The sequence below is a fragment of the Lepidochelys kempii genome, chromosome 6 (assembly GCF_965140285.1).
Source record: "Lepidochelys kempii isolate rLepKem1 chromosome 6, rLepKem1.hap1, whole genome shotgun sequence".
Classification (NCBI taxonomy): Eukaryota; Metazoa; Chordata; order Testudines; family Cheloniidae; genus Lepidochelys; species Lepidochelys kempii.
This window is the reverse complement of record NC_136385.1, coordinates 69196910-69211746: the sequence shown is the minus strand read 5'-3', so window position 1 is coordinate 69211746 and position 14837 is coordinate 69196910. Positions and strand designations below refer to the sequence as shown.

General features: G+C 43.1%; 1 protein-coding gene across 11 annotated transcripts in view; it reads left to right on the top strand.

The window, feature by feature from the left end:
- Window positions 1–14837, top strand: part of NUMB (NUMB endocytic adaptor protein) — a 145680-nt gene that overhangs the window by 84458 nt on the left and 46385 nt on the right. For 10 of the 11 annotated variants that reach the window (XM_073348543.1, XM_073348553.1, XM_073348549.1 and 7 more), the window contains one exon: window positions 9383–9525. In XM_073348543.1, coding sequence (XP_073204644.1) covers window positions 9400–9525 — 126 coding nt within the window. In that variant the 5' untranslated portion in view covers window positions 9383–9399. Of the gene's footprint in view, window positions 1–3876; window positions 3969–9382; window positions 9526–14837 lie in introns of those variants that run through there. The other variant, XM_073348544.2, reaches the window with a different exon arrangement.

Below are 14837 nucleotides of genomic sequence, written 5' to 3'. Positions count from 1 at the left end.
ATAAAAGCACCAACAATAAACTTTAGGTTCTATAAGAGACTATGTAGCACACTTTGGTTGTTGCTTTACCTTATAAACTCTTTGTAGATTAAAATGTGAAATCTGGAAAACCAGAAATACATGCATATTTTTTCATATGTTTACTTATTCTGCAATATTGATTGCATACTAAAATCCTGAAAGCTTTGTGGAGTCTAATATCATTTCCATGAAACTTGAGATATCAGATATTGGCCACACCTTATTACAGGCAAAAACACAGACCACAAGGCTTATGTTGGGATGCAAATCTTCCTAACAATGTAGAAGAATGTGTCTCAAGTGTGTTTTCCCTTCTAAATCAGTTACACAAGTAGAACCACCCTTGCCGGATTCTCAGTGAGATTGCAACAGTTTGTATCTCCTCTTGGCTCAGAAATGTCAGATGACTTTGAAAGAAAGCAGCAAAAAGTACTTATTTCCAAACTTCTGACTATCTTACACCTAACATTGAGTGTCTCCGGTACAAAGCATATTATAGACAAAATAATAGAGAGTGATTGTTGCTCCAACTCTTATTTAGATTTTAATTTCTGGGCAGCATACCTGTCACTCTATGCTAGAGATGGTATATGTTAATATAGCTATCAAAAAAGATCCACTGATAGGTGGCAGTGCATTATTTATTTACTGGGCATGGGCGTCGCTTAAAATTGGTGTAACCAAAACTGCAGAGTTTTTTTTTTCTTGACTTGCTTTAAAGAAAGACCTATCATAAAATGTGCACGGACTTGCAATGTAATTTGGAGGCTAGACTAGTAATGCAGTTCTAGAAGAATCCTTTCAACAAAAACTGTTTTTTAAACCTTGTTTTTTCTATTAGTTGAAATTTGTTTACTTTAGGAGTCGGACAGGTGAGTGAATCTGACCTATTTTCTTCAAGAGACTTATACTTGAAAAGGCTGGTTTCCCTTGCAAAACAGGAGGATTGCACAGGGAGCTTCCTCTCACATGACCTTCCTAATTACTTTTCTATTGGCTAAAGACTTCATTGGTACTTTGTACCCTTATATGACCTGTTTGTATTTTGATCAAAGGGATCTGGAAAACATTCAGTATTTGTTTAATCCATGGGTGGGGCAACAGGTGGTACCAAGCACCCTGAACAGTTTCACAAACCTTACCATGATCGAAGACTTGGTCTAAAATGGATCATATCCCTTTACAGTCCAAGTGGAAAAAGTGTTATTTGTATGTGGCTTGACTATCCCTGGTTCACGTTAGAATTCATGAAATTAAATCTTCGTCAGATTTGTGGTTGGCTGTGTAGTCCTTCAGAATGAGAATTTAACTAATTGCTCTCTGAATGAGGACACTTGTAAGGCTGCTAATTTAAACTCTACTAAAGTTCAAAAGTAGTTTCAGGTGCCCACGCCAGACCTGCCAGAGTCACTCTGCCAACTTTTTCATTTTTATAGTTGCCTTTGCAGATTTTTCCTCTGTCTGTTGCTGTGTGAAAGACCTATGGAAAGGGGAAGTTTACGGGCTAACTGACATTACATAACAGTGAAACTGACTATATTCCAAGTGCACAAAATAAAATGAAATAATTTTTAAATTGGCTCATCATCTTGGATAACTTTTGAACTTAACCTCTGATTAGTTTGTAGAAACTTGGGATTTAGTGGGGAACTGGTCTGTATTTATTTTATGGGGTAATCACCTTGATTTTTAAGAATGTCATTTCTATGAAAAAAAAGGAGGACTTGAGGCACCTTAGACTAACCAATTTTTTGAGCATAAGCTTTCGTGAGCTACAGCTCACTTCATCGGATGCATTCAGTGGAAAATACAGTGGGGGGATTTATATACACAGAGAACATGAAACAATGGGTATTACCATACACACTGTAACAAGAGTGATCAGGTAAGGCGAGCTATTACCGGGGGCGGGGGGGGACCTTTTGTAGTGATCAAGGTGAGCCATTTCCAGCAGTTGACAAGAACATCTGAGGAACTGGGGGCGGGGGGGGGGGGGGGTTTGTGAATAAACATGGGGAAATAGTTTTACTTTGTGTAATGACCCATCCACTCCCAGTCTTTATTCAAGCCTAGCTTAATTGTATCCAGTTTGCAAATTAATTCCAATTCAGCAGTCTCTCGTTGGAGTCTGTTTTTGAAGTTTTTTCATCCAGACTACACCACATGATCCATTGCCTACAGCCAAGCTCTACGATACAACCGCATTTGCTCCAACCCCTCAGACAGAGACAAACACCTACAAGATCTCTATCAAGCATTCTTACAACTACAATACCCACCTGCTGAAGTGAAGAAACAGATTGACAGAGCCAGAAGAGTACCCAGAAGTTACCTACTACAGAACAGGCCCAACAAAGAAAATAACAGAACGCCACTAGCCATCACCTTCAGCCCCCAACTAAAACCTCTCCAATGCATCAGGGATCTACAACCTATCCTGAAGGATGACCCGTCACTCTCTCAGATCTTGGGAGACAGGCCAGTCCTTGCTTACAGACAGCCCCCAAACCTGAAGCAAATATTCACCAGCAACCACACAACAGAACCACTAACCCAGGAACCTATCCTTGCAACAAAGCCCGTTGCCAACTGTGTCCACATATCTATTCAGGGGACACCATCATAGGGCCTAATCACATCAGTGACACTATCAGAGGCTCGTTCACCTGTACATCTACCAATGTGATATATGCCATCGTATACCAGCAATACCCCTCTGCCATGTACATTGGCCAAACTGGACAGTCTCTACGTAAAAGAATAAATGGACACAAATCAGATGTCAAGAATTATAACATTCAAAAACCAGTCGGAGAACACTTCAATCTCTTTGGTCACTTGAATTGCTTATTTAACATCTTAGTAAATCTAAGCACTTTACCTAGATGTACAGACACACTTTTCTTAACCTGTGTACTATATAATTTTTTAACATTAGCTATAATAATTTTAAATCGGATGGGACCGGGGATGATGTGCATTGCCAATCAGGTGGCTGTTTGTAGGACAAACTGCTTTGGGCTGTCGAGCGATTCTGATAACAGTTCAGCTTCTTTCAATTTTTCATTGTTTTTCTTTGTTGGGGTAAGTGGTTGTTCTGACTAGTTGGACAGAGCCCGCCCTGACCCAGTGCTCTGTGCTGCGTGGCACAGTACGGCTGCCTGTCCTGGTGCAGCCATGCTGCCAGCCACCAGTGCTCCAGGCAGCGTGGTAAGGGGGCAGGGAGCAGGGTGGGGGTTGGATAGAGGGCATGGGAGTTTGGGAGGTGGTCGGGGCAGTCAGAGGGCAGGGAACGGGGGTTGAATGGGGGCAGAGGTCTCGGGGGCAGTCAGGAAGGAGAGGAGGGGTTGGATGGGGCAGCGGGGGGTGGTCGGGACAGGGAGCAGGGGGGGTCGATGGGGCATGGGTCCCGGAGGGGGGGCAGTCAGGTGGGGGGGGATTGAGTGGGGTGGTGGGGGGTAGTTAAGGGCAGGGGGAGGTCAGGGAGAAGGGAGGGGGTAGATGGGGCAAGGGTACCCGGGGGTGAGAAGCAGGGGAGTCGGATAGGGCGCAGGGGCCGGGCCATGCCTGGCTGTTTGGGGGGACACAGCCTCCCCTAATCAGCCCTCCATACAATTTCAGAAACCTGACGCGACCCTCAGGCCAAAAAGTTTGCCCGCCCCTGCTGTAAAGGGTCCATTTCAATTCCTGAAACTAAGTTGTGAAAGCACATGATCATAGAGCTCACTGGGAAATGGACTTGTTTTTTTTGCACAAAACGTTAATATTTTTGGTGAAAATGCTACCCTAGTTCCTCAAGGGAGATGTAGTTCAGGGGCCTCATGTTCCCTTTCTCCTCTGTAGGCTGTTTTCTGGCTGAAATAAATCTGGTTGCAATGATGCACCAGTCTCCCATCTTGGTGGAGGAAGTGCATCATGGAGTCCCATAGCTGATGGGAGAAATCCAGGTAGGGGGCCTGATCCATAGAGGAGAATGGGGGAGATGAGGTAACCGAAGTACAACTTCTATGAGGCAGTGTGGCAAACAAAATAATTGTTTGCCCAAAATATTTTCGGGTTTGGCGTATTTGGGTTTCTGACAGAAAATTAAAATTTCTACTGAAAGACACTTTCATGAAAAATTGTTTTGAACTAATCTTCTAGCAACAGTTGAGATGGAAAACTCAACCAGTCCTCCTCCTGTGGTTATTGGTTAACTCTGCCTCTTGGTACAAAATAATCCCTCGACAAAATAGTCAGATGACCTGGGCTGGCCAAACTCCTATAGAAATTCATATTCCCTAAGGCTCTTGAGGCTGGAATTCTTAATCTGCATGTTTTTTATCTTAAAGGGGTTTTTCATGTGTAATGCAAAATTCTAAGTTAATGTTACTCTGCTATCCTCTTTAGAACTGTTCTGCAGTTTGCTTTGCACGCTCAGCATTCTTTTATTATTTAAAGAACTTTGAACTTACCTAGTTAGGACTTCATGAATGTGGAGGAGTTACTTGTTTGGAGTGATTGACTTTGTCAATAGCATCAGCAGAGTTTGTGATAAGAAATGTGATCTCTTTGCACGCAGGTGCTGAGGGTGCACTCATTTCCACATTCTGTTTTATTTTTAGCTAATCAAATTCATGTTTGATGTTGCTCTAGTTAAATCACATACTAGTTCACACTTTTCCTCTGCTGTTAAAATTGTTTTTACTACCAAACTGCTTTACAGTTTTGCCAAACACAAATTCAAAAATCAAGTCAACCCCCCATCATGAAATTCTTTAATGATTAAATCACTTTTGATCTGATTTTTGAACTCTCCTTGCTTACTCCCAGTGTGTTTGTTAAGCACAATTCTACTAACTCTTGCATATTTATTAAAATTAAGGAGACTTTTGGGAGAGGAAAGAGCAATGAGGACAATGTTGTTTCAAGTAGCTGCTGGGTGAGGAATCATGAATTGCAGAGACGATATATTGAAGTACCTCCATTGGAAAACATAATCCCAACTATACATATAAAATGATGGAGTCTCAATTGGCAGTTACCACTCAAGAAAGAGATCTTGGGAGTCATTGTGGATAGTTCTCTGAAAACATCCACTCAGTGTGCAGTGGCAGTCAAAAAAGCAAACAAAATGTTGGGAATCATTATGAAAGGGATAGATAATAAGATGAAAAAATATCATATTGCCTCTATATAAATCCATGGTACGCCCACATCTTGAATACTGCGTGCAGATGTGGTCCCCCATCTCAAAAAAGATATATTGGAATTGGAAAAAATTCAGAAAAGGGCAACAAAAATGATTAGGGGGATGGAATGGCTGCCATACGGGGAGAGATTAATAAGACTGGGACTTTTTAGCTTGGAAAAGGGATGACTAAGGGGGGATATGATAGAGGTCTATAAAATCATGACTGGTGTGGAGAAATTTAATAAGGGAGTGTTTACTCCTTCTCACAACACAAGAACTAGGGGTCACCAAATGAAATTAATAGGGAGCAGTTTAAAAAAAAAAGGAAGTATTTCTTCACACAACACACAATCAACCTGTGGAACTCTTTGCCAGAGGATGCTGTGAAGGGCAAGACTATAACTGGGTTAAAAAAAAGTAGATAAGTTCATGGAGGGTAGGTCCATCAATGGTTATTAGCCAGGATGGACAGGGATGGTGTCCCTAGCCTCTGTTTGCCAGAAACTGGGAGTGTGTGACCAAGGATGAATCAATTGATGATTAACTGTTCTGTTCATTCCCTCTGGGGCACTGTCGGAAGACAGGATACTGGGCTAGATGAACCTTTTTCCTGACCCAGTAGGGCCATTCTTATGTTGTCCCCATAACAATGTGCTGTCCTCTAAGACAGTGGTGGATGGAGGAATCAGACTTACCCCCCAAGATAGTGGGGTAGAGTGAGTAGGGAGGGAAACTCCCTTACCCCCACAAGACATATGGCAGATGGAGGATTTTACCTTTTTTTACACTTACACACACACACACCCCCCTCCCCACTGAGAAAAGGAAGGGATTACCTCCCATCCCCATTACACAGCCCTGGTAAAGCTTCACTAGCTGGATAGTCACCAGATTGCTGTATTTGGGTCCCACCAAACTGGACCCTTGTGCTCTTTTGTTTCCCTTGGCCTGAATAGGGAGCAGCACTCTTTCCTTGACCTGATTAGCACGTTTCCTGGGCACAGGTTCTGTGACCTCTGTATAGAAATGGGACCTCATGTCCCAGCTGCCTTAGACCTCCAGAACTAGTGCAGACCCACCAGTACCGTAGGCATACCCTTTCCTAGAGTTCCAACCTTGCGAGTTCCGGATTTATAGTTCACCTCTTCAGGGACATATGACAGTGAAAGCAAACGTAGGCTATGTAAGGAGTCCAAAACCCAGTCACTCTTTACTTCAGCTAGAACAAGATCTATACATACCTAGACACAACACCTATAGATTTTTCTGCCTTAGTTTCTTCCGCACTTGAGCATTCTTTGGGCTTAGGTCAGAGTCATCTGAGGAGTCCAGGATCATGCTTTCTATACATGGCTTCCCCTCTGAATCATGGTGAGTGTCTCTTCAGTGCAGCTAGTTTAATTCTTCCTCAACTGGTCCCACAGAGAAATAGGATGCCTGTTCCCGTCTCCAGCTTAAGCTTCCTTTTATCTCTGAGAAAATTCCCTTGGTCCAAACCCCCACACTACAGACCAATTTTGTGGGGCTGGTTTCAGGAGTGCCGGAAGCTCCATAGAGATGTTTGGGCGGGAGACAGATGCCCAAACCGTGGTCCCGCCCTCATGCTGCCTCTTCCCCTGAGGCCTACTCGCTACTCTCTGCCCCCGCTCCCGGTCACTTGTCCTTAAGGTGAGTAAAAAATGATGGGGCCATGGCCCTCAGCCCACACACCGGTTCCGACACACCTGGCTGGTTTCCCTAGTCTTCAGCCCTTCCTTGGTGTTCCCACTTGAATGGAGCTGTCAAGATTGTGCCTGACAGCACAGGGATTACTCCATTTACGCAGTCATTTCATGATACAGCAATTTCATAAGATAAACCGGAATTCATAAGAAACACTTAAATTCCCCAAATTGCCACATCCCACAGTTGACCCCTATGTGCAGGTGGAAGGGGGCTTGAAGATTGTTACAAATGGGAGCTTTTTCTCAGTGACAGGTGGCATCCCTGCCCATATTTAGGCTACCCCCCTCCCCAGGGAATAATTCCTCACCCTCCTGGAGGCAAAGCTTGGTAGTACTCAACGGCTTAAAAGTGGAAGCCAGCTGTGCCAGCTTGCAGGACGGGAGGGGTCCCCTATCCAATGGTGCCCTCTTGGATGCGGGACGGGGGGAACACACTGTGCTTCCTTGGTGGCCCCAAGGCAGAGGTGGAGGCACAAGCTGGTTAGTAACCCCAGAAGCCTGCAGGGGGATCAAGACCATTAACTACCCCGCCCCACAAGAAGTTTCCCAGGCTGGGGGTATGGCTGGAGCAGTGGCGGACTCAATGGGATTAGGGGACAGAAGTACTTTGGGAGTGGGGAGGGCCAGTGGCTGCAGGGAAGGCTCAGGACAGCAGGTATTGGCCGAGAAGCCCAGAGTGTGGAGGCTTTGGTTTGGATAGTAAGTACCAGCCCAACATGTAAGTGGTGAGACATTAGGGCAGGGGGAGGGAAGGTATGTGAGGGGCCAGACTGCAGGGAGCTGCCAGTGCCTGGACTGCGTCAGTGGGAAGGCAGTGATCAGAAGCAGGAGCTGGGAACAGGGAGAGTGTGGAGCAAAGTTGGGGAGTCAAAAGTAGGCCTGGGGAGTGGTGAGGAGGAGTCAAGATTGGCTGTGGCAAGTGGGGAGGAAGGAAGGGATCATGGAAGCAGTAGGTATTTGCAGGGCTGGGGAGAAGGGAATGGGAGTTGCTCTTAGGGAAAAGGTGAGTGCAGGCTTCTGCTCCCAAATTGCATGATGGCTGGAAGTCTCTGCATCATTTTGCGAGCACCTGCTGCAGGGAGCAAAATTTTATGTGACTTGTGATAAATTTCTGAGAGTTGGCAATGCTAGCATTAACCAGCTATGGAAATTTTAGTTCCATGCTTGTGTTCTTTCTTTTCCCTCCCTCCCCCATTGTCATTCTCCATGAGTGCTCTTTCTTGTTTCTGAGGATTCAGGATTCATCTTCTAGGGCCAACCTAGGAAACAGTGTCATTGTTGCAGAGGAAGACTATTTGGTGGTATGAGGAAGGAAGTCTGGCTTGGGAATTTATCTGTAGTGCTTTTTAAATCTTCCAATGAAATTGAAGTATGAGGCATTCCCTATTCCAGGAACAAGCATACTGCTTGATGTCTTATTGCTAGAATCATAAAGATAAAGTAAAGAGAGCTTTAAATGATGATTTTGACAGTGTCACTTTTTAAAATAGGCTATAGGAAAATAAAGAATGCTAGGGAAACAAACCAACTGGCAATCCAAAATTTTGTTTCCTTTGTCTGGGTTTATTAATATCACCACACCCATATAAAACAATAGAGAACTGCTTTGCTCAATTACCATATTAATTTATAACAAAAAGTGACAGTTGCACAAAGCTTGGGGCTGGGGGAGTTAATGACAAAACTCAGACCTTTTGTCATTTGGAATGGCCAGAGTGCTTTAGTGATGGCAGATGGAAAGGGGTTGACATTTCTTCTGAAAACTAGGTTAACTAGGAGTGAGGTTGGCAGCAAGTTTGTTTAACTTTTAATCCTTTCCTATGTTCAGTTATGTGACAGCTGTGGTTTTTGAGGATTTTAAGCCATTTAGATGTCAGGAATTGTAAATACAGACAAAAGTGAATCATTTTCAATGTAGCTCAGTGTCTAATAGTTTTACTTGGAAAGCAAAAATGTCCACTGTGAAATTTTCTCCATATAAGTTTTATGTGGTGCTCTTTTCAAAATGCTTTTGAAATGAGCTTTCAAAGCCCCTCAGCTCACATATTTGGACACGCAATCCCCACCCCTTGATCTAAAGAGGCATGTGCCTGGCTTGCCTGGTTTGGTTTGGTTTGCGTTCTAAAACCTCCTGCTCAAAAGGAAGACTTCATTTTGGAGGTGTTGAGAAATTTCAGGATGGAAGGGGGCTGTCAAGGTTGTTGCTTCTAGATTACCATTACTTTACTCCATCTGATGTTGCTGTTGGCTAGTTGAGCATAATGCTCTTATACAAGCAGAGCCTTCTCAGATCCCATCTCTAGCTGGCTCCTTGTTTACTAAGCCACTTTCCTTCGAGAGACTTCCATCTATTTCTGTAGAAGCACAAATTCTTCGCATAATAACATATAGTGATATTGGTGGGCCTAAACTGTGGAAAAACTTAATTTTGATGCCTACTGAAATATATATTTTTCTTCTCTAGGACGTGAAAACTGAGAAATGAACAAATTACGACAGAGTTTTAGGCGAAAGAAAGATGTTTATGTCCCAGAGGCTAGTAGGCCTCACCAATGGCAAACAGATGAAGAAGGGGTTCGCACTGGAAAATGCAGCTTTCCAGTTAAGGTAAGAGTTTTCTGCCTTTATCTCGTACTAGCCCATGAACCCCAGTCAGTCTTTTTGTTGCAATGGATATTTTATTGCAGAATAGACATACCCTAAGTAACTCTACAGTAATCTCTAGAAACTGGTCAGCTTCTAAGGTGTTGGACACCAAAGGATTACATGCCAGTACACAGAAAGGAAAATGACATTTTAAAGGCTCCTTTCAGAGACACAGGGCATTGTGCAGTAAATAGTTCAGATGTTTTCTGCTACTTTGAAACTGTAATATATAGTAATATATAGTATCCCCAAATACTGAGGCTTCTGAAGCATGTGCATGTCGACTATTTGTTAAGCTTTTCTATATTAAATGCTGTGGTTTAGCCTTAGACTAGAAGGGAGGGGCTGTCATGAAGAGCACACACATGATTCAAAGTTCTGATAAGATATTGTAAGAGGCTAGGTATAAAAGCTAGAATGTCTCCTAACTTCTAGTCTGTTGAGCATCTGGATTAACTCAAAGTGAAACTGCTTCTGTGATCACTACATGTTGCACTGGCATGAATAGCTTCTCACATGTCATAAGTGTTATGCTACAAGTTAGGGTCTTTAGTTGTAGTGGCAGATGTTTGTTTCATAGAATTATAAGATGCACCAATCCTTTCTCTGGACATGTGTTCCCAGAGATTAAAAACACTGTAACAGTAAGGGATTACCCTCTGGTAAAAAGGTAAGCAAATAAACGATCCTTTACATCAGTGGTCTCCAAAGCGGGGTGCGCACAGGAGGAGCGCCACCGAAGTAGCGCCGCCAGTGCAGTGGCAGCGCTCCTGGGCCTTTGATTCTTTGGTGGCAAGCCGGCGGCAGCCTGGCTCTCCCTGCTCCGTCTTTGGCGGCACGCTGGTGGCAGCTCTTCTTCTTTTTTTTCGGGCTTCCCTAGAGCTGGCGCTGGGAGTGTGCGATCCAAAAAATTTCGAAACCACTGCTTTACATTATGTAGTGTTGCTGGAGCTTTATCAAAGCCATGTTTTCCTGATCTGTGCTGTAACTAACTTGTAGAATTGAACCATTTTGGTGGTCCTACTGGAAAAATGACTGAGTTAAAATACTTCTCATGCATGTAGGTTGCCCTGTGTGGGCTTACTTGGCTCCACTGGTGTATATACATATTTAAATTCAGATTTAAGATGAGAAGTTGAATTCTAATTGCAGAAGTTAACCAGACCTATTGATGCTGGTAGCAAATTGCTCTGATTGTGTCTCAGTACACTATGCATTGAGATGGGCAGTAATGGAAAATGGTTTATTAGCTTTGGGATGTAAAGTGAATGGTAACCAGTATTTAACAGATACAGGCAGGAAGTATGTCATTATGAGCAAACAAGATAAACCAAATTTGAAGTTGTTAGTTTGGTGGGTGGAACTATATTTTGTTATTTAGAGGAATATAACCTTGCCCAGTTGAAGGAGAGCATCCTGTCAGACAATTCTTGGGGACTGTTCAGTAATGCACTGTACTTCAGGAAAGCGTGCTGTTGTGTATGGGTTTATATCTAAATGGGTGTTCCTGCTTCCTGATGAACATCAGTGGAGAACAAAACATTTAAAATTGCCTTTTTTCCAAAGATCCCAACAGTCTGATACACTGTGAAAATAGAAACAAGACCTTCCATTTCAATAACCCATAAGTGAATGTTGCAGAGACAGCATTTGTGTTAAAGTGTACTTATGCTGTGGAGACAATACTGCTGCCTCACTCTGCCATCAGTTTTTGTTTTGAGATGCCCAAAAGGTTACTGAACAATTAAGATGATGGATTCAGAGTCTTAAAAGGATTCGGCTTATTTTACAGAGAGCTGAGAATCATCCACATAGTGTTGTTACAATAGGATGTAAGAGATCCTGTGCTGAAGTAAAACATACACTTAGAACTTGAAGCTATATGGAGCTTAGTATTTTTAAAATATTATTGCTAAACAATTATTTAATCTATATCACTGAGCTCTGTTTTGGAAATTGGCCTATTGCTAGCATAAAGGCTAACTAAAGGCAATTAGTGTTTGCTATTTGTCTAACTTTTCTTTGTAAATGGGATGAAATGTAGAGATTGAGGAGGGGTAAGATGTAGCTATTTGGCTCTACTTTTTTGACCTTGCGTGGAGTTCTACTTCCTTTGTAGACATTTTTGCTCTGGAATGGGGAACTAAGAAAAGTCTGTGACTATATAGAGGAAAATAGAAAATTTAAGAGCACTGTTGGCTTTCTCTGAACCCTCTTGTAAATGTTGTAGTCAGATTTAAAATTCTTAAATCTATAGTTAATTGTAACTGCACTAGTCTTTTTTCCTAAAGCTGCTGTTGGCTTTTATCATGCTCACCTTGTTCAAAGCAAGTCTAGGCAACATGATGGTAAAGACGACTGGTGGCAGCTGGCACCTTAGCTACACTAAAGCTCCCACCATTGCTATCCCTGCTCTTGTGGGTAAGTGAAAGGAGGCAGTTTGAGACTGAGAAGGAGAACAGATAAATAGAATGGAGATGGGAGGTTGAATGACTTAACGTTATTGCTTTCTACGGATTGCATTTGTGAGAAATGCAGTCCAGCAACCTTACATAAGAACAGCCATACTGGGTCAGACCAATGGTCCATCCAATCCAGTATCCTGCGGCCAATGCCAGGTGCTTCAGAGGGAATGAACAGAAAAGGTAATAATCAAGTGACCCATTCCCAGCTTCTGGCAAACAGAGGCTAGGGACACTTCAGAGCATAGTTTTGAATCCCTGCCAATCCTGGCTAATAGCCATTGATGGACCTATCCTCCATGAACTGATCTAGTTCTTTTTTGAACCCTGTTATAGTCTTGTCCTTCACAGCAGCCTCTGGCAAGGAGTTCAACAGGTTGATTGTGCGTTGTATGAAGAAATACTTCCTCTTGTTTGTTTTAAACCTGCTGCCTATTAATTTCATTTGGTGACCCCTAGTTTTTGTGTTACGAGATGAAGCAAATAACACTTCCTTATTTACTTTCTCAACACCAGTCTTGATTTTATAGACCTCTATCATATCCCCCCTTAATTGTCTCTTTTCCAAGCTGAAAAGTCCCAGTCTTATAAATCTCTCCTCATATGGAAGCTGTTCCATACCCCTAATAATTTTTGTTGCCTTTTTCTGTACCTTTTCCAATTCCAATACAAATTTTTTGAGACTGGGCAACCAGATCTGCACACAGTATTCAAGATGTGGGTGTACCATAGATTTATGTAGAGGCAATATATTTTCTGTCTATCCCTTTCCTAATGATTCCTAAAATTTGTTACTTTTTTTTGACTGTCGCTGCACAGAGTGTGTGGATGTTTTCAGAGAACTATGCACAATGACTCTCTGTTCTTTTTTCTTGAATGGTAACAGCTAATTAGACCCCATCATTTTATCTGTATAGTTAGGATTGTTTTCCAATATGCATTTATCAATATTGAATTCCATCTGCCATTTTGTTGCCCAGTCACCCAATGACTTAACTGAAACTTAACTAAGTGTGCTTTTTTGTCAGGAAAGTTCCAGATTTGTAATATTTATAATCACAGGTATAGTCTTCAGTATTGAAATATATTATCCCCTATCTGCATGTATAAGTTTCCACGCTTATAAGTAGGGATCCATGATTTCTGCAGTGGCCAGCGTGGCTGTCCCCGGGGCTGCGCAAGCAGCTGTCCCTGGGACCAGCCGCTCAAGCGACCGCTTAGGCAGTCCTGCAGCCAGCCACACCAACTGCTGCTCTGGCGGCCACTGGCAGTCAGCCCTGTGGACTGCCCGAGCAGAAGCCAATGCGACTGGCCCCGGGGACCGGCTGAGCAGCGGTTCTGGGGGAGATGGGAGCAACCTCAGCTCAGTGGCTCCTGGCAGAGGTCCCAGGGTGGACTGAGCGGCAAAGGGCCCTCCAGGGCTCCTCCCCCTGGCGGTTGCCAGAGTAGCGGTGTCGCCACCCCCCTAAACACACACACACACAGAGTTCAATCCGGGATATTTATGGTACAAGTCAGTGGTTCTCAAACTTTTTTTTTCACTGACCACTTGAAAATTGCTGAGGATCTTTCCAAATGTTTGTGCCGCTAGCTAACTATTGTAAAGTGCTTTAGATGAAAGCGCTATATAAAAAAAACCCTTAAGAATAAACTTTTTTTGTTCTACAAATAAAAGCACACAACTCATATTTTAATATCAGTCGTCTTACTTTTCTAATGCGATGAATGTGCCCTTTCTCCCTCGCTGTGGCAGCCCCCGAGCTGGGTCTTGGAAGGAGGGGGGTCTCTCCCCGGCAGCCGCAGCCCTGGAACTGGGGAAAGTCACCTCTTTTTCTGGCTGCCGCAGCCCTACATATTCCAAATTCCCCCCACCCCTCTTTTCACCCCACTGCCCCCTCCTACCTATCCCTTATTTGCCCCAAGGCCACCATCTCACCTTACATGTGCATCTTCTCCAGGATCCAGGCACCTAATTAGTGGAGCCACACCTGCATGGCTCCACTAATTAGGTGGGTGGCCCTTCATTCTCTAGTGTGCAGCCGCCCAGACATGCACCTTAGAGGGAACTGTCCTCGGACCACCAGAATAGAGCTCGCGGACCACTGGTGGTCCAAGGACCACAGTTTGAGAACCTCTGGTATAAGTCATGGACAGGTTACGGGCATGGTTTTTCGTTTCTTGCGCATGACCTGTGCATGACTTTTACTAAAAATACCAGTGATATTAAATCGTAACCTTATTTATAAGCTCACTAGTAGGGAGCATAGTTAAGGGCAAGGATTGGGGTAGGGCTATAAGTGACCAAGGGGTTGAAGAGCAGTATTAATTATATGTTCTTCCAGAAACAATCTTAAATGGCCAGAACATAAATGTTTTACGAAGATATAATCTCAAGACTCTGGATTTGCTCATTTGGGACTAAATCTGTAACAAGTAAAACTATAGGGATATTCACGCTATTGATTGGAGTGGCTTTAGATCCAGAGATGAACATAAGTGAATTCCATTGAAACTACTAATCTATTACCTTTTACATGAATTTGTTTTTGGAAATGGATTTGAATACTCAGTTGTTTTTGTGCTCATAGTGTGAAGATATGTTTTTGTGAACAGGGCTAGCAATATTTTTTGGAGGAAGAGATGAGAAAAATATCCTTTCTCTATATCTCAGAGATTGCAAAACATTCTACAAAATTTAAGTTAATCGAGGACCAAACTATTTCAATAAAATGCAGTAAAACACATTGTCAGTATTTCATCCTGTCTTTAGGAATTTAATTTAAGTTGGATACACAGCTCCTAATCACCTCT